The sequence below is a fragment of the Fundulus heteroclitus genome, chromosome 19, assembly GCF_011125445.2.
Source record: "Fundulus heteroclitus isolate FHET01 chromosome 19, MU-UCD_Fhet_4.1, whole genome shotgun sequence".
NCBI classification, from domain to species: domain Eukaryota; kingdom Metazoa; phylum Chordata; class Actinopteri; order Cyprinodontiformes; family Fundulidae; genus Fundulus; species Fundulus heteroclitus.
In genome coordinates, this window is record NC_046379.1 from 3941947 (window position 1) to 3961325 (window position 19379).

Below are 19379 nucleotides of genomic sequence, written 5' to 3' on the forward strand. Positions count from 1 at the left end.
TTGATTTTGCTTTTTTCTTTTCTTTTTATTTACAAATCATTTCACTACTTTATCTATTCGATATTAATGCGCGCTCACCTGTCAGCGTTTTACTTGTGTGACGCGGTCGTATTTGGCAAAACGAGCGACCATAAAACGAAGAAAAAAAGGTGAATTAAAAAGAAAACAACAGCCATTTTCAGAGCAATGTCCAGTTTTCATTCCAACACAACTTTTATGCCACTTCCTGTTGCTCTGTGACATAAATTACCTTGAGCTCTGTGATTGTAACAGGACACAAAGTGAAAACCAGTATGAAGACTTTAGCTTAGGGCTGTTTTGTCCTTTTAATTCTGTTATGCTGTAATGTTGGTTGAGATTAACTCCTGCTGCTGCTCCTCTCTCAGGGGGAGACGCCGATGGACACCCTGCGTCACTGGCAGAGGACCTACAGGAGAGAGCTGGACGAGGAGACCAGGCAGGAATGCCTCTCTACGGAGAGGCTGCTGAAGAAGGCCGCCGCTGGAGGAGGTGAGCGTTGAGCATCTTTAGAAACACGCTGCCTTTAACACCCACCGCCGCAGCCTTTAATTCCCCTCATCTGCTGCCAAGCACAGTTGCTGCCGCTCCGGCTGCCTCCAGGCCTTTTGATGCCCTGCAGGACAGCCAGCTGTTCGACGCGGAGAACTCTGAGCCCCTGACGGCCACCGGAGGGGACCCGTCCTCCAGCCAGGACAGACCCAGGAACGGAGACGTCTTGGAGGGGAAACGATCGGCTGGCAGCGCCTCGTCGCAGCGCCGCAGAGCCCGAGGGACAGAGGGCTCTGTTTTATACGGGGTATAAAAAAAGCTTCAGAGTCGCTTTTCTTTAGGCCCGTTTACACTACACTTTTTTTTAACTGAGCCGAGACCAGTCCGAGCTCGGTAACCGAGATAACTCTTGTGTAAACGGTCAGCAGACTGAACCGGACCGCGCTAAACATAACCGGACCGCGCTAACTGCAGACCAGTTCCCGAGTAGGTCTCAGACTGTTTTTTTTTTATCCCGGTTATCTGATAACGAGGAGCGCATGAGCAGACCGCGTCATCCCCTTACAGTCAGCTGACTGTCCGCGGTTTTTCCGGCGTGTCTGGCTGCACGTCCCGATTCACACTCCATTCAGACAAATTTCAGACATTCATAATAATACTAGCTTCCTTACCGTGCCACACGGTTTCCAGAGATGATTCTGCTTAGCAGTGTGATGAACCTCAGTGTCTGTCGTTGTTTCCTGTGTCTGTAAATCCTTATTAGTCGTTTATTTGTCTTATCCACTTCCCAAAAGCCGACTCTGTCTAACCATAACATCCTGAATGTTACGGGCGCCGCCATTTTGAGTTGCTGCTTCCGCCTTCAATCCCAGAGAGCGGCAGTACCGCAGATCGCCACTAGGAGGCGAGGACCAACCAAGGAACCGAGATAACCGAGATAACTCTTGTGTGTAAACGGCCGTTTTTATCCCGGTTAACTGATCCAAGCTTGGACTGGTCTCGGCATGGCTCGGTTTTTAGGTGTAGTGTAAACGGGCCTTTTGTCAAATCTAGATAACCAGACTAGAATCTGTCTGTGTGGTTCAGACTGACGGCAGCAGCTCGGAGGACAGCGGCTCCGACAGTCCGGTCAGTCCTCTCCGTCCTGTCCGGCCCAGACGCACGTTCCCAGCAGCTCCGGGTCAAAAGGAGAATCCCTCAAACAAGGAGCCCCTCAGGCCCCTCAACCCATGCGGGGAAAGTCCCAGGGAGGCCCCCGCCCCGTGTGTTTTCCAACGAGACGAGTACCACAGTGCCATTCGCAGCTTGGGCAGCGCCAAAAGTCTCCACCAGGGCCCGTCGCAGCCTCCGTTGTCCAGCACACCGGCTGCTCCGTCCAGCAGCAGATCCGCTCTGGTTCCGGAGGACGAGTACGTGGCGGACGACTGGCTGGACGACGATCTGGGGGAAATGCAGCCGAAGAAGAAGAGGAGGCTGCAGGCGGAGCACGACAAGCCGAGAAGGGAGGAAACGGCGTCGTCTTCCAGAAGTCAGAACCACCGTTTAAGCTCGGACTGCAGAGGTAACGGCTGATGGTCGGGTCTGGATGTCTGGTCTGCTTTTTGCTTCATGCCATCACGTTGCCCCTGCTCCCTTCTTCCAGAGCCGGCGTCCAGCTCGTCTGCCTCCTCCTGCCGGGGTCTCTCTCATAGGAGGAACGGCTCAACGAAGCCTCATCAGGTGAAGATGACTCAGATGCCGGGGATGGTGCGGTTAGGCCCGCGAGAGGTCGGCAGGTCCAACAGTCCCGCCGTTCCAGACGCTGAAGACACGAGAGCTGAAAACTTTTCACAGGTGCACTTTCAGGTGAGAAGCCACTGTTATCGCCAACATTATAACATCCATAGCGGGTTTAGCAGAGCCAGGCTTTGAACTAATTAGATTCTGCTTATTTATATTGGGCCGATACAAAAAATACGTCTTAAAGGAGTATAGCCATGTAATCGGGGAACAAAATTAACACTTGCCAGGCGCCAAATGCGATTAAATTTCATCATTTGGGTGGATGCTTCCTTTAGTTCCTCTGCTTTCAGCTCGTATGACAACAAACACTCACACATGTGACGCGAGAACTACAGCAACTACATCATCTCCATTTGCTAACGGCTAGCGTTTAGCTCAGGCTAATTACGTAGCGGGATTATGTGGAGATGTTTAGCAGGGGTCAGTCAGAATTAATAATTTGGTTGGTAAAAAATATGCTGAATCAGGAAGTTAATTTCGGACACTGCACGTAATATGCTTAAAAAAAAAAAGACCAAAAACCGTTTGATCATGATAAAATAAAGTTATATACATCAAGCCTCCATCCTGATAATGTTTTGATGGTCCTTTTGTGGATAAATAGCCCCAGCGCCGGGAACAATTTGCAGATATAAACAGATGTGGCGCCATCTAGTGACAGTATCACAGAACTATCATAATACCGGTTTAATTAATAAATAAATCAAAATGAAATAATGCTGGACTGAGTCTGACCCTGTGCAATGCCTCGCTGTAAAGCAGCAGCTCGGCGTGATCAAAGACCGTTATTAATTAAATAAAACGATTACAGCAACTTTAAGAGCCTCATATCAGAACATTTACTAACGTCAGTCAACTCTGCGTCACATCTGAGCCTCGGCAGGTTTAGCGTCTGCTTCAGTGAACACCAACATATATATTGTATTCCCAGAGACATTCCAGTCTTTTCCCTCTTGGAATAATTTATCTGTGCTTTTTTTTTTTTTTTTGACTGGATCTTGGAAAATTCTTCATTGTTTTGTTGAAAGATGCTAATAGTCGTTAGCCGCTTTCTTGCTTTAACACCCACTGCAAACAAATTGAGCAAAAACAAAGCATAAAACATCAAAAATAACAACTAATACACCAGCAGAAAGTGATAATCTTTCATAAAAACTTTGTTTGCAACCAGAGTGAGCTGCTGACATATAAATAAAAAAACGTGGCTATGCACCTTTTAATATAATTTACAAGACAAACTGATCCAATTCATACATTAAAATATTCTGTCAGTTGAATTAATTAGTGTGACTCAGTTACATCCAGTTCAGTGGTAGTTATGCAACAGTGCTGTCAAGTTCAGTTTATTTGGACAACTGGTAAAATTTTTAGTGTTTAGAGAGCAGGAGGCTTACATCCTGGGATGGCTGCAAGTTCCTCGGTTTGACTCCCACAGACTGCCACTCTGGGTCCCTGAGCAAGACCCTTGCCCCAGAATGCTCTGCAGGCGCGGCACGGTGGCAGCCCACTGCTCCCTGAGGGACGGGTGAAATGCAGAGGACTAACTTGCTGTGTCAAATTAAATTATTACGATTAAAACCCAGCCAATTGCATCGAGGCTCCAACTCTGCAGCAATCCCTCATGCTCAGCTTGCAGGAAACCTCCAGCAGAACCTGCTTCGCCCAACTTGTTAAATAAGAACATTTTCCAGACCCCTTGTCCACAACAGGACTAGGAAAAGTGTCCCAGTCCCAATTTTAGTTGGAAAAGGGGGGGGGGGGGGGGGGGGGGGGGGAAGGACTTAATTGAAATTCAAACTTTATTTTTAATGTATGCTTTTCTTGTTACTCCAGAATCATTTAATATTTTGTTACCTTGTACATTTCTGTACATAAACTAGTAGTAAAGGTGTCTCTTTTTTTTTTTTTTAAACATGAAGTCAAACAAATAGTGTGCAAAAGCTTTATAAAAACTTGATATTTCTCAGTTTTAATGGCTGCATGAAGTTTGCTTTTTCTCCGCTTATTGCAAAAAAAATAGCTTCTGAGCTTTTCCTTCATCTGGGTTCACTTTTATTTGCTTTTCTCCAAACAAAACGTGCTTAAAGTAGTTTAAAATTCTGTTTTTATTTATTTTTGTGTGTGGATGTTGAGAACAAAGTGGAAGGAAAGTTGGTCTCTTGTTGGGCTCACACCACCTTGGCTCATAAATCAGGTTCTGTCTGTATGTTCTGTGCAGAAAGTGGATCTCTCAGGGCTCACAAAGGTTCATCTAAAATATTTACAAAAGCGTCAAATTAGTTCCGTTATTTGCAGTATATTGTGCTGATTTGCAACAAATGTCCTTTGAACACATTAGAGGTGAAACGTGACAAAAAATTCAAGTTTTAGATGCCGATGCATAAGAATGCAGACTGCTTAATGGTTTTAGCTGGGCCCTAAAACAACTCATAGAAGTTGGGTTCCTGGTGTTAATGCTGGCTGAGGGGTGGACACACTGAGCTATATTATACACTGGAGTGCTGATTTTGCCAAAAAACTGAAGTCACTGGCCGCCATCTTGCTACTCCCTACTCTCACAGAATACCACAGGATTTGGTTGCAACAACAAGCAGTTTTCTGGCTGTGTGAAAACGTTTCACAGGTAATTCTACAGACAGTGGATGTACTAACACTATCAACTACTAGGAAATTAGGTGCTGAAATATTTTACATGTTATTCAGATTAAATGTATATGTATATATAAGTATGTGTATATGAATATAAGTATATATGTATATATATGTATACATATATGTAAATATATGTTTTTGTATATTGTTATTTATATATTTATAAATGTTACATATATATATTTAAATAAATAAAATGCAAAATATTTCAGCACATGACTTTCTCAGTACTTAATATTTTTAGAACATAACATAAAAGTATATGGCATTAGACATTTTAAAAGTTTTAAGTCCCCCTGAACTTGAGAAAATCCTCGTCATTCGATGCTGCAGCGCACATATTCCCTAGTTACTGAGGGGAAATAGGGAGTACCAATATGGCGGCTGGTGGCTTCAAAGCGACTCGTTCAAACAGACGGTGATTAGCACTCCAGTGTATTATATGGCTCAGTGGGTGGACACCACTGAGATGCTAACAAACTTAATTCGCTGTTGTCATATTTGAAGGTAGAGTTGTGTCTCACCCTGGTTTATTTGCATATTTTAGCCCCTGGCTCCTTGTTCTGCTGCTCCTGTACCGACGGCTCTGCCTCCACCAATCAGGATGAGGGTCAGAGTGCAGGAAGATGTGTTCCTCATCCCAGTTCCTCAGAGGTTTCTATTCTATAATCACAGTCTGCACAAGTTATTAGCTTCTATTTCCGTGTGGTTCTTGAGCTTGAAATCGGTGGTTTGTTTCAGCGAGGCGGACTCCTGCACCGTGTCGTGGCTTTGTGAGCAGGCAGCGCAGCGTTTCTACCAGAAATGTGGCCTCCTGCCCCGCCTCTCGCTGCAGAAGGAAGGAGCGCTGCTGTCTCCACAGGACCTGCTGCTCGCCGTGCTGCACACCAACGAGGAGGTGAGCGCACACGCTTACGCTGTCGGCAGTTGTGAAAACAGGAAGGAATGTGTGCGACATGTGCCTGTTTTTATTGCACCTTTACGCCTTTAACGTTGATCTTGTGTGGTTGCGGCAGGTTCTGGCTGAGGTTTGCTCCTGGGATCTGCCTCCTCTCCCCGAGCGCTACAAGAAGGCCTGTCAGAGTCTGGCAGTGGGTGAGCGGCACACACCGTCACGCTCAAACCGGGACGTAACTTCTCTGCGATGCTCAAACGTGTCTCCGTCTCCAGACGAGGACAAACGGCTCACCCGGCTGTGCGAGGTCCAGGATGGGAGCTCCTCCGTGTCCGTGTGTGGCTTCGGTTTGGCCCCCTCCTCCCTCAACCCGCTCCTGCGCGCCCTCAAGCTTCAGGCCAGCCTCAGCGAGCTGCGTCTGTCTGGCAATCGGCTCGCGGACGACCTGCTGCCCGAACTGGTCGCCACGGCGGTCACCATGCCCCGCCTCCGGCTGCTCGACGTCTCCGCCAACGGCATCACGGGCGAAGGCCTGGGGAGGGCTGTCGATGCTCTGAAGGGACAAAGTCACCCTGCTTTTCCGGTAAATCAGCTCCTGAGCAAAAAAAAAAACAACAACTTCAATTTAAAAAAAAAAAAAAAAAAACAGCATGGGAAAAGTATTAACACCCTTTTCACATTTAGTCACATTCCAGCCGCAGCTTCCAGCCTGATGCACCAACACAGTATATTTGTAAAGTGCAATGAGAATCATAGATGCTTTTAAAAGGTTTTTCATCCATTATCTATACCGGGTTATCCACGCAGGGTCACATGGTGCCTTTCTCCAGCAGCCATTGGTCGAGAGGCGTAGTACACCCTGGACAGACAGGATAGACAGCCGTGCACACCACCGTGTGCACACATTGTTTGCTTTCCTGAAAAGCATTAAACTGTTAGGTCCATCGGTGCATCTCAAATAAATTAGGATGTTTTCATTAATTTCACTAATTCAGTTTAAAAAGTGAAACTCGCGTTAAACAGAGCCATTACCGACTGAGCGAAGCGTTTTTAAGCATTTTCGTGGCTTTAATGATGATTTACAGCTAATGAAACTAAATTTTTTGTTTCTTAGGAAATTTTAATTTAGAAAAGACAGATAAGAAAATGTTAGGGCGGTACTATGACGTTTTGACAACAAAATGTAATTTGCCGAAGAAGCTGGTTGTTTACAGCACTGTATATAAACCTGTTAATGGAAAGTTGAGTGAAAGGAAAAAGTCTGGTTGAAAAGCAGGGTACTGCAGCACTGGAAGGATTGTGCAACAATTCAGATTTGTACAATGAATGTATGTTGATGAGGTATTTATAAGATCATAAGACAGGGCTGGATGATATAGAAAAAAAAGCATATCGATAAAATAGAAATCATATTGATCGATATCAATAATTATCAATAAATTCAAAACATGTATTTTAAGTGCAGCCCTTACCATTTTATGCTGTATCTAGATACAGAACACACAAACACTGTATTCAAGGAAAAGGAAGGAAATTTGTTATTCTATTGAACTTTTTATTGACCTTTTTTTTTTTTTTTATATATCATCGATCGGTGGATTTATATTGTAAATACCTTGGTTTTATGGTATTTACACTTACGAATAATAAACTACATCTATAATATGGTCTAATTGCTTTTATTTATAACAGAAAAGCAACAGTTGTTCTTCCAACTGCAGAATAGAACGATATCTTGATTATAAATCGCTTTAATGAGGTTTGATACTTGGACTTACACCAAAATACACTCAATTTTAGGAGTTTTTCTAATGCTTATTCTTCAAATGGTGGCTATTTTTCTCCATTCTGCTCTGTTGAATAGCATTATAGAGCAGAACAAGTGGATTTTAACTGATTAGTCTGACTATCTGCTGATGCATCCTCTGCAATTTGACCCCAGTCATGTCGTCGGACAACTGCGCTACATTTGCCTTTGGGGATATTTTCCTACCATAAAGTTTGGACATTTAGCAACAGCAATTTGAATTCTGTGTGGTGAACGTTGCTGTGTGTCGCCTCTGCAGTGCCTGGAGGAGCTCGATCTGAGCCTCAACCCTCTCGGAGACGCCGTGTCCGAGTCTCTGTCCTGCCTGCTGTCCTGTTGCCCTTCGCTCTGCAAGTTGTCTCTGCAGGCCTGCCGCCTCACGGCCCGCTTCCTTCAGCGTCACCGGCTGCTGCTGGCCAGCGCTCTCACAGGTGCCCTGACAAAGAGAGTTTTGTCCTGCATAATTGACGGTGAAGGTTAAGATTTCAGGCCACCCGTAACCAGCTGATGTCGGAGGGGAGAAGAGTAATAATGTAATTAGATTAAACATCAGCTATGAAGGAATAATATTGCTGTTTAATATCTCCCGGTCTCTCAGGACTGAGCAACCTGAAATCCGTGTCCCTGTCCCACAATGCACTGGGCTCCACTGGCTTTGAGCTGGTCCTGAAGACTCTGCCTCTGCAGACTCTCACACATCTGGACCTGTCCGCCGTCTGCAGCGGTCCTGCTGACTACCCAGCACTGGAACACCTCGCCAAGCTCCTGTCTCAGGTGTGCACACACTCACGGCGTGCTGCGTAGTTCATGAGACTGTAAGCGTCTCTGTCTTACGGTACCATAAATCCAGTATACGGGGGGTTTGTTTTGCAGGAGGAGTGTTGTCTGGGCCACCTGAGTCTGGCAGCAAACGGACTGACGGACAGCAGTGTAGCTGTCTTAGCCAGGTCTGTGGCTGTATTTCCTCTTTGTGAGTTAGAGATGCTCCTGCATGGATTACAGATGCAGTAGACCAGGGGTGTCAAACTCATTTTGGTTTAGGGGCCGCATTCAGCTTACTCTGATCTCTAGAGGGCCACACGAGTAAACTCATTGCAAGATTAAATAGAACTAATAACTTTTTGTTGATTTTTATATTAAATGAATTTCACTTTTACACAATATATTATGAATAACCTCAGCGTTTTTGAGAAAAGTATGTGCAATTTCAACAATACTTTTACTCAGTTAAACATTTACTTGTGCATTATGCATAAGAACTGATCACAGTGATTGTACAATGTTGAAAAACATTTATTCACATTTTTTGGAACTTAAAAACACTGTCCTGCATGACAAAATACATCAAACAGATAAAAATTAAGAAATGATTTAAAATCAATTTTCTACATCTGAAGCTCAGTGCTACCATCTGCTGATTAAAACACAGCGCCCCTCGTGGACAATATAGGAACAGCAGATTTTCAATTAAACGAAGTACGTGTTTTTTTCCAATAATTTTTTTATCATTCTCTTCCTTTTATCTCCTCTTTCTTCCACCTTTTCTTTTTTCTTCTTGTTCTTCCTTTCCTCTCCTGCTTTCCCATTGTAGTGTCCATATCATTTGAGATATTCCCTGCATTAAACACAATAAAACTATTCACATTCATAAATCAAGCGGAGCACTATAGCAAAAGCAGTACTGCTCCACTTGTGAAAGTCAAATCTGACGAGCTCTTTTTGGCATTAAGACAACAATTCTTATTGTTACATTGCCAGACAGGACACTGAATTTTTTTTTTTTATTATTTTAGCCACCGGGCTGTATGTTTGACACCCCTGCAGTAGACGATCAGGACTGTAACTAAAACGACTATTTGGGACATCTTGTATTCTTCTGAAGCCATGTCTTTGTTTTCCTTCAGGTGCCTGCCTTTGTGTCCCACCCTGACGAGCCTGAACCTGTCAGGAAACCCGTCTGTGACGTCGGCGGGCCTCTACAGCATCCTGACGTCCGTGAGAGAGGCTTCTCGACCGCTCACCCTTCTTAACCTTCAGGGTACGCAGCAGTTGGTTCTTGTAAAGCAACATTTTTGAGATATCACCACTATAAGCGCCAGGGAAACTGTGATCTGCAGCTCTACAGCTGCACGTCACGTGATCCCTCAAGTGTTAACACCGAGCCGTGAGCTTAATAAAGCAGCTGGCGAACCATTTAGTCTTTGCCGATAGACAAAAATCGTTAGTGTCTTTGCGCCGACGCTGAGCTAATTTATTCTCCTTGACTGCTCTTAAGGCTGGTTTATGCTTGAACACGTATGTCCCGCGTGGAAATGAGACATACGGACACAACTTCTGCAGTATTTGTGCTCCATGCTTATCCTCCAAAGTAGCAATATCCTCCTGGACTCTAGAGGGCAGCGTTGTGCTCCTTCGCCCAGCGTGCTACACCCAACTACACATAGGAGTAGAAAACACAGCTGGTTCCGAAATTTTAAAGCCTCTTACTTTCTTCCAGGAGTGATGGTGATATCTTTCCAGGAATTGTTAACAATTTGTTTATACACAGTGAATTTTTTGGGCCGAATCATAAAGCGGTCTCCAGAAGGAGATCTTATCCGCGTAGTTGGGAATCTTTGTAGGTGCGCTGAGCGGACACTTTTGGTAGCCAAAATGACGTAATGCGGACGTCGCAGATGCATCAAGCATAAAGCAGGCTTTACATTGTGAGGGTTCAGGTAGTTGAAGGTGTAGAGTACCTAGGAGACATGTCTTCAAAGTGGGTTTTTATTTAAAGGAACAATAAGTAACAATGACACCTAGTGTTTAAAATCAGAACAACACATACACAATACCTTTCATCGACACCCGCCATTTACTCAACGGTCATGTTATTGGCCCAGGAGCCAGGAAGTAAACATGGGCTACGCTCTGAGCCAAAGTAATGCTGGACTGTACCTCTGGGATTGGAAGGAGAAAATCTTAATGGTATACTATGCAACCGGGGTTGATTTTCCAGCGAGGCTCCTCCCAGAGGGCAAAAGTAAAAGTGCACTGTCATAAAGATGCTCAGCTGTTCTGTTTTCTCTGTCAAGCCAGGTGCGGTTGTTTTGAGCTTAGCAGACAGGCGAACGCAACGAAAAGTCGAAAAAACGGCAGTACAAACAATGACTAACACAGTGAAAGTATGAACATCAGGGTTTCCCGCGGCCGCCTCGCCGGCCAAACTCACGCTACCGCCTCGACAGCATTCAAAAAAAAAAATAATAATAAAAACTGGACATGCTTGCATGCTTATTTGACGTTAACACGCGGTTCTTTGTTGTTGCTTTCGCGCGTGCATATAGTGAATAGCAGGGCAAAAAACACATGGAGTCCTCGCCGTAAAGCAAGACCGACTCTCGTGATGCACGAGACTTCTGAGCCTGTGGGTGCGGGCCGTGAGCTCTTGGAATTGCAAGTGCGGTATTTCCCCCACAGACCACCAGGGCGGCCGAGAAAACCTTTGTTCGACCTGAAATTACTAATTTAATCATCCAAAACGGTATGGAACACATTAATTAACTGAAAAATGTTGCATAGTATGCCTTTAACTCAGACATTGTTGATGGAGAGGACCGATTGTGACAAGTGAGAATGATTTAGGTTGATTTTACAGTAAATCTTAGTTATTGCTCCTTTAACCCAACAAAAATGGCCGTTTTTAAAGTAAAATGAATGGATCCCGAAAGGGGCTAATCAAAAAGCATATTAACTGAACAAAGTATACACACCTTAACTCTCAGAACAGACACCCAAGGACAGCTTACAAAGTGATTTGGGCTGACCATTTACATCCAATAAGGGAAACATTACTAAAATCAACCCTAACGACCAAATAATAGAACACGCCCCGTGCTAACGAGCAGATGGTTTGTCCTGCTGGTGTCCTCAGAAACATAATTAATATAACAGAACATTGTAAAAACCCACTCAATGGCATTATTGTATGTGTGCGCTTCATAAGATCATTGTTAGATTTGAGTAAAGAGATAAAAAACACTGTAAATCACCAACAACCTGAGGGTGTGGACCGATGTGGCCGACGCGTGGCTGAGGCCGTCGCAGCCGTCATGCTGTTTATAATAACGTAGTTTAAGTGAGTGAAATCATCAGCAGACCTGTTCACACGCTGTTTGTCGCTCCGCTGGCAGATCTGTCACCACTTCCTGCTCTGGGTGGTTTTAGGCCACCTATCTGAAAATGAAAACCCTTCATAAGATCAACTAATTAGCTGCCTGGTTTCTAGTGGTCTAGTGTCTTTGGTCTGTCCCCGGATGCAACATATCCCCCCAGTGGAGAAGACCTAACAGTGTTCACAGCAGACAGGGTGTTGTGTTCATTTGGACTGTTTCACCTCCTCTGAACCAGGCAGCTTTTAGGTAAATGTGTGTATTTTAGTAGTAAATGTATACTCTGTATTTGGGAGGAGGGGGACTCCTTTCCTCTTAACTTGAGAGAAACACATCTTTTTTTCCATTTTAAAAGGCTTTGGATTAAATACCTGTTAATTTTGCGATTTGAAGCCTGCAGGATGGAGAAAACTGCAGGGAAACATGTCAGACGTCGTTTAGTGGTGCTAAAACATGCAATTACCTTCCACTGCACTTAAATTTAAATAGCTTCTGTCCAACTTTATTTATTCATTTTATAGTAATAGCTACCTGTATATCATGCTCACAATTCTGCCTATAGTAATCTGTACATATATTCATAGTACATGTAAACTCTGTTATAATAATCATCTATATATTATGCTATTGTACATATCTGTAAAACTCTATTCATAGTAATATCCACCTGTATATTATATTCGGTACATTCCAGCTGTAAATTTAGTTCACAATACTAGTTATCTATATATTATACTCATAGCATAAATCTATCAGTAAAATTCTGTTTATAATAGTATACATCTCTATATTTATTAAGTAAAACCCATGTCCTGTACATATGGAACCATTATTTATCCTGCACTTGCTGCTATTGCACTTCTGGTTAGACCTAAACTGCATTTTGTTGCCTTGTACCTGTACCTGTGTAATGACAATAAAGTTGAATCTAATCTAATCTAAAACAGCAGATGGCTCTAAATTTGCCCTCGTTCCTCCGTCAGGTTGTCAGGTGTCTGGCCCTTGGAACAGCGGAGAAGTGGACGGTTTGTCTGAGCTGGTGCAGGATCTTCGTCTCTGCTCCCAGGGCCTAAACAAGATGGACAGAGACGCCTTAAAGCAGAGTTGGGACAGGGGTCTTCAGGACGGACGCTTCGTGAACCGAAACTCCAGGTTTCTGCTCTCTGTAGCATCACCATCATCATGATGAGACGTTTTTCCACTGATAATGGACGATCCTTGGAGCCAGCCCCTGTTATGAAGGCTCTGTGGTGTTGAGGTAGTCTGTAAATACATCGATTTGTTAACGCCTTATCTGTGTGTGTGTGATCATAAGTATTGTTATATTTGTCCCTGAATAGCTCACATTTAAATTAAAAAGGAAATAAAGGGCTGTGGAAATCCTTTTGTCTGCATTTTTATTCCCAGGAGTCTATTTATGGGTCAGGAATAAACTAATATTCCATGTGTTTACGTTTATCACTGTTCAAAGGAACAACATGTTATGTCCAATGATGCTCCTGTTTTGTGTCAAAACTTTTCAGTTTTAACATAATTCAGGTGAAAGCATTGCTGGAGGAAAACAACAGAAATGGAAAATGTTTGTTCAAATGAGCTTTTAGTTTAGAAGCAATGAAATTGTTGCATCATGTGTGATTTCCTCTGGATGCAACTGTTTAATAGACTTTTTTACATTCGTTCCAGGAGCAAACTAGCCTCGTGAGACCATCCTGATCTAGCGAGCTTTCAAGGTTTCACTCGCAGATCAGTCTGGCTACCCTCCGTTAAAGAAAATTTGGAGCCGTTCACCAAACGAACGTCCAATCAGAGTTGGCTTTGAGGCGGGTTGAGGTGTGACGCAACGAGAAGCGCGACAGTTCAGTCTAAAGAACATGGCGGCTTCAGCCGATGAAACTAGCGTTAGCGTGGCTATCGAGCAAGTTTTATCGGAATTACAGAGTATTTCTTTGCTGAGCTAACGACCCTTTACCTGCAGCAGCAAGAGTAGCTTGGCTTGTTGACGAGTACGTCATATGCTTTGTTGATCTGATTGGTTCATTTGGCCCGTCTATCACCAACATAGGCCAATCAGCTAACCAGTATTTTTGCCCCTTCCCAAAATTACTTCAACGGAAGGTTTCCAGATGGATATGCGGAGCAAATCCATCTGGCGGAGTCAGGTTAGGAGCAAACTGCTCTGGGGTCTAATTTATAAAGCTTGCGTACGCACCAATATGAGCCTGAAAGTGCTGTACATCGCTTTCCATGCAGAGGCTGTGATCTATTTTTTTTAAAAAAAAAAAAAAACACTTGACGGGAAAATTCGGGCTCCTCACAGCAACTCTAACCCAGGCGTACGCTCTTTTTGGCAACGCAGACGGTAAAGTGGTGAACTGCAGCCAAACTGCATCATGATAACGTTCAGTTTCACTCCACAATTCAACATTATCATCAGGGTTAAAAACCACAGAGTTACTCATGCCGTCGCTGGTGAAACTTAAGTACCCTTCTAATAAAAAAATGCCCAGAATCCAACTTAAATCTTAGATAAAAGTTAACTTTTAGGGCATGTTATCATGATTTTCTACTATCACATATCTCTCCCCGATGATCACCTGGGTGATGTGTTCAACAAATTAACAGATTATTAGATTATCAGATTATTATTAGGTGTGCAGCAATTACTCTAATTGCTGTAAACGGTCACGTAGATTGGTACGATATGCTGCACGGTGGATGCACTGCCGCTGTTAGAGGACCTGCACTGCAAAAAGGGAAGTAAAAATTAGTCAAAGTTTCTTAATAAGTGTATTTGTCCTTGATTTGAGCAGGGAAATAAGATGATCTGCCAATGGAATGAGTATTTTGACCCCTAAAATAAGATAATTAGATATACTTCACTTGAAATAAGATGGTGGAGATGAGTTGTTCCTATTTTAAGTGCAAAAATCTCATTCCATTGGCAGGTAATCTTATTTACCTGCTCTAATCAAGGATAAACACACTGATTTTAATCTTACTTATTTTTAGTTCAGTCTCTGCAGAGTCAAATGGGAGAATTAGGATGGATCGTGGTTTCAGGGTTTAAAGATTTCTTGGGCGACGATGATGACTGGCTCATACACCGCGGTAGACTTCCTAGAGTTTTGCATTCTGCTTTAACCTACAGGGGACGGTGGGATGCCCCCCCTCCCAGGTCCTGGGTCCTAACCCGCTCTCTAAACCCAAGAGCGCAGAAGAGGCGCTTTAATACCCCTCAGACCCATGCAGCGCTCAGCTGTGGAGCGTCCCATCAGCTTTTTGCAGTGATTCAGAAGAGGGACTCTTCATCCTCAGCCTGGAAACCTCTCCTTCCTCCTCAGAATGACGATCAGGACGCACAGCCTCCTCCAAGACGAGGCATTTCAACATGGATCACGGCTCCGTGTGGAAGACATCCGACATTTAAGACTGGGGTGGAGTTCACTGTTTAACAAGTTCTTTTAACATGGACAAAATCTGAGCTTTTACCTCTGATTTACATGTTTAATAAACTCCTTTCTGTGACTTTTTTCCAGTTTCTTTGCTTTTTTTCAGTGTTTGCCTTTGTTAACCAGGAAATAACTATGAAGGGATTAATTGGCTTGTTTAAATACACCTTATCATTCATGAGGTGCTTCGCTTTGACCATTTATGGTTGAATATAGGCGTGTAGAGTGATGAGGCAGAACCAGGTACACAAACGTTCAGCTTCAGCTGCGATCTATAAAGGAAAATTGTGATCTGCATGTTTTATAAAGCTGATTTTTCTTTGCCATACATCATTTTCATTTTTTTGTACACTTTTTAAAAGGATTCTGCGATATGTTTTATAAATGAGGCCCCAGGTGTTCTGTCTGTATAATGTCAAGCCCTGCCAGATGGGATCAGAAACATTTTCAACCATTTTATCTACACATAAACAGAATAAGTTATAGACCAGGGGCTTTTGGATCTTCCACATTGTGGTTAACAATGATAAAAAGCCACCTGTTTTTAATACAGATATAACAAATGCAGGTTCTAGCTGTTATATATACATAATATACTATTGTAAACTTAAAAATTAGCTTTTTTCACCCCACAAATATCAAAATCCCTTAGAAGAAAATATATCAATCATCTTTTTGCAAAAGTTTTATTTGTCTTTCATTTAAAACATGGAAATAAAGTCATGCTTCTTTAAAAATGTCCTTCTAGTGCAAATCTATCAAGAACGACCAGTTGTCTTTTTTTTTTTTTAAATCCTGTAATATTTGTGACAACGATGTCAAACCAAAGCAGCAAAGCAATTATTCTATTGAGCTAATTTATGGGAGAAACAGGTTTTCAGGTGTTCGCAATGTGAACATTAAAACAAAACATTAAGACATGCTTGAGCAAAAGGAAGCTAAGAAAGGTTTATGTTCACTTGAATGCAATCACTGGGGTTGTTAGTCTTGCATTTAAAAGCTACATTTATGTTTCTGGTTTTCATGACTGCACAGGATGTCAGGGGACTTCAATGATCGTGATGCGTCTGGATTCTTCTTTGTTTGGATGGAAGATCATGTCCAGCTGCTCCTTTGGCCTAAAACGAAAATCCACAGACAAAAAATGAGCTAATTGAAGAGCTGCACTGAAAAACTACAGATCCCATAATGCCCTCTGTTAGCTGAAGTGGGGTGACTCACTTGCACGCTCCTGCATTGACGCAAATGGTTCTCACGTCGTCGGTGGTCGTCAGCTCCTCGACCAGGACTCCAAGGTTGTTGTCCACAAATTTCTTGCACTTTGATTTCAGGAGTCCAATCTTATCGCAGACCGATTTCAACTGCTGAGTAATGGCCTGCAAAACACAAACGACATGAGCGCTTTGCCCTCCCATGGCTCTGATGGGATGCTGCTGCACACAGTCGTCCAGAACGTTTTACCTGGACAGTACTGTTGTTTCCAAGGACTTTTTTCACCTTGTTTAAAGCCCACTTGCATCCCCAGCAAATCCCTGGAATCTAAAAACAAGAGTTGGAGAGGTCCTAAAAATAAGAATTTGATCACAAGTCACATAATCACAAGTCGATAAATATATCACATTTCCTTCAAAAATGTGATATTCATATTGTCTTTAAAGTAGTAAGGCAAGGCAAATGTTTTGCTATAGTACATTTCAGTACAAAGACAATGCAAAGTGCTTTACATGATTAAAATATAGCAAAATAAAACAGAAAAAAAATCAGTTGGAATAAAATGTAGAAAAATAAAACATGGGAAAATAGAAACTAAAAGCCAATTTTAAAAACAGTTGGACTACAAAGTTAAACTAATGATGTTTCAGTAAAACAGTTAAACTAGAACAGTCAAAGGCAATCCTAAACAAGTGTAAAATAATCATGTTTCTGGCTTTCAGTCATAAATTTGAGGGGACAAACTACAACAAACAATCAGGTCTGCAGGGAGGACCGTCATGGCTGACCTCCCTGCAGGAAAAGGGCAGCTAACATCTCTGCAGACCGCATCCTCAGCACAAACTTTAGACTTTTACCCTCAGGTTGGCGCTGCAGAGCGCTATTTGCTGAAACCAGCCGCCACAGAGACAGTTTCTCTACCCAAGCTGACAATTAACATTTCCTTTTGTTGTCTGTGTGCACAAACTTGGCAGTTTTTAGCAACCCTTTGCTCTGTATCATGCGGTGCATGCATGTCACAAACACTAAGCCACTCATTCTGCCACATTCATGATACGGTGGTCACTGGCTTCTTTTGTGGATTTAAGAAAAAAGTTTCAGTTTCCTACATTGATGTGAACACTTTAGTAAAAAATGTGGTTATAAATACAATGGACTGAAGATAGAAAGGGGGGAAAAAGCATTATACAGATTCAAATAGTAATGATAATGACTTTATCATATAACATTTTGCTATTTGTTATAATTTTTCTTGGCTTTTTTCAGTCCTTACCCCTTGTTGCTTTGCATTGGGTTCTGCAAGCTCCTCGTCATCAATATTGACCTGCAGGTTTCTTCCCTGGATTACCCAGACTGTGGAAAGGTTCAACAGAATAATGAATGTAAACTTAATGCTAAAATGACCCGTGCAATTTAATTTATTTTTATATATTAAGCCAAAAACAAACAAAAAAAGGAAGTGTGTGGTGAAGCCTCACCTGAACATGCCAGAAAGATGCACAGGAGGAGGAATGGGCTGACCTTCATTGCTGACTGTAAGCGGTGCCGTCTGCATGCATGGGCCACTTAGTGGAGACGACTCGATATTTATGCTTGACTGAGGTAAAGGGGCCGGGCGCAGCTCCCCTCAACGTCACAGGCAGTGGTCGTAGCTTAGCCCACCAGCCTAACACCTCACCTCTGCTCATGTTCCACCCAGCACTTAGTCACTGCTGTAAAAGGAAGAGGAGGGGGGGGCTGATTTTTAGAAAACAGTCTGATTGCACCTTCCCCCGTTTGAAGAGATTAAGAAAAAAACTGACTCTGTATGAATTTATGTTGGGTTAAATCTTTTAATTTATTGCAAAATAACCACAATCTGTAGATTACATCTGTTACACATTAATATCAAGAGTACAGAATAAATGTTTCTGGATCTAACAATGCAGTGTAGTCTGGGTAGGGGCGGGGGGGGGGGGGGGGGGGAGTTCCCAACTTTTCTTTAACCATTCAAAGCTGCCCTTTTCTGTCTCCACTCACTGGATGTTCACCACCTCCAACATGTAATAATAATAATAATAATTGAACTTTATTGATCTCACAATGGTGAAATTCACTTCTGCATCTTAACCCATCCCCTTGGGGAGCAGTGGACTGCTACTGTGCAGCGCCTGGGGAGCAATTAGGGGTTAAGGGTCTTGCTCAGGGACCCAGAATGGCAGCTTGTGGGAATTAAACTCAGAACCTCTGGGACCAAAGCTCTGTGCTCTAACCACTAGCGGCCTAGTGTTGGTAACACCTGTACTGCAACACCTAACGTGTTGCTTCAACATAAAAATAGAAGAGGAAAAAATCCCCTTATTAGGTTGAAAGTTTATCTTTTCCCTGCACATGTTTCTGAGAGTCGAGTCTTTTTCAGCCTCCTACAGGTTTTCTCTTAGGGTTTTATTGTATTTCACTCCATCCAAACTCGATTTGAGCCGTTTTCCTGTGGCTGCTGAAGAGAAGCAGCACCACAGCATGATGCAGCCACCAACATATTTCAAGGGAAGGGCACCTTTCTCCATGTCTGCTGTGTTTCCGATGAGCTGTGGTGCTGTCTTTTCACAATTTCTCTGTAACAAACCCTCAAGGCCTATAGAGAAGACCTGCAATCATACTGATGTTAAATCACTCTCAGTTGGGGTCTATTTACAACGTGTCTTCTGAAGTCAGATGGTACCATTGGATTTTATTTATGGGCATCAGGGCTGAATAAAAAACGTTTCAGATTTTTAGCCACAATTTTTGAAAATCACGCTTTTGTATTTTTTTTTCTTTCGCTTTATAATTTTGCACTACTTTGTGGGTTTGTCACATAAAGTCATAAAGAAAATATATTGAAATTGCATGTTCTAACGCTAAAACACTGGAAATAAGTGTTATTTATTTAATTAAAGCTT

General features: G+C 42.9%; 2 protein-coding genes across 4 annotated transcripts in view; one reads left to right on the forward strand and one right to left on the reverse strand.

Moving 5' to 3' along the window:
- The window catches only part of tonsl (tonsoku-like, DNA repair protein), a 32033-nt gene extending 18853 nt beyond the window's left edge, over positions 1-13180 (forward strand). The window contains exons 16-28 of one of the 3 annotated variants that reach the window (XM_021319149.2): positions 387-510; positions 597-817; positions 1597-2071; positions 2153-2355; positions 5492-5598; positions 5686-5842; positions 5961-6039; positions 6115-6422; positions 7906-8077; positions 8245-8420; positions 8520-8593; positions 9551-9684; positions 12781-13180. In XM_021319149.2, coding sequence (XP_021174824.2) covers positions 387-510; positions 597-817; positions 1597-2071; positions 2153-2355; positions 5492-5598; positions 5686-5842; positions 5961-6039; positions 6115-6422; positions 7906-8077; positions 8245-8420; positions 8520-8593; positions 9551-9684; positions 12781-12983 — 2433 coding nt within the window. In that variant the 3' untranslated portion in view covers positions 12984-13180. Of the gene's footprint in view, positions 1-386; positions 511-590; positions 818-1596; positions 2072-2152; positions 2356-5491; positions 5599-5685; positions 5843-5960; positions 6040-6114; positions 6423-7905; positions 8078-8244; positions 8421-8519; positions 8594-9550; positions 9685-12780 lie in introns of all 3 variants that reach the window. The other 2 variants (XM_036150818.1, XM_036150819.1) reach the window with 2 other exon arrangements.
- Positions 13181-16035: 2855 nt separating this feature from the next.
- nkl.4 (NK-lysin tandem duplicate 4) lies at positions 16036-18161 on the reverse strand. Its single transcript, XM_012857754.3, has 5 exons — positions 17937-18161; positions 17732-17811; positions 16708-16785; positions 16468-16622; positions 16036-16364 (listed from the first exon to the last, which is right to left on the reverse strand). Exons 1-5 carry the CDS (start codon positions 17983-17985, stop codon positions 16286-16288), a joined length of 441 nt encoding a protein of 146 aa, XP_012713208.2. The 5' UTR covers positions 17986-18161; the 3' UTR covers positions 16036-16285.
- Positions 18162-19379: the final 1218 nt, after the last annotated feature.

What these genes read in the sequence shown, in the direction of transcription:
- nkl.4 (XM_012857754.3), bottom strand. Translation starts at nt 17,985, where the DNA reads ATGAAGGTCAGCCCATTCCTCCTCCTGTGCATCTTTCTGGCATGTTCA. An exon ending in CATCTTTCTGGCATGTTCAG is followed by an intron (nt 17,812 to 17,936) that starts GTGAGGCTTCAC and finishes ACCTTTCCACAG; the next exon opens with TCTGGGTAATCCAGGGAAGA. An exon ending in GTCAATGCAGGAGCGTGCAA is followed by an intron (nt 16,365 to 16,467) that starts GTGAGTCACCCC and finishes TTTTCGTTTTAG; the next exon opens with GCCAAAGGAGCAGCTGGACA.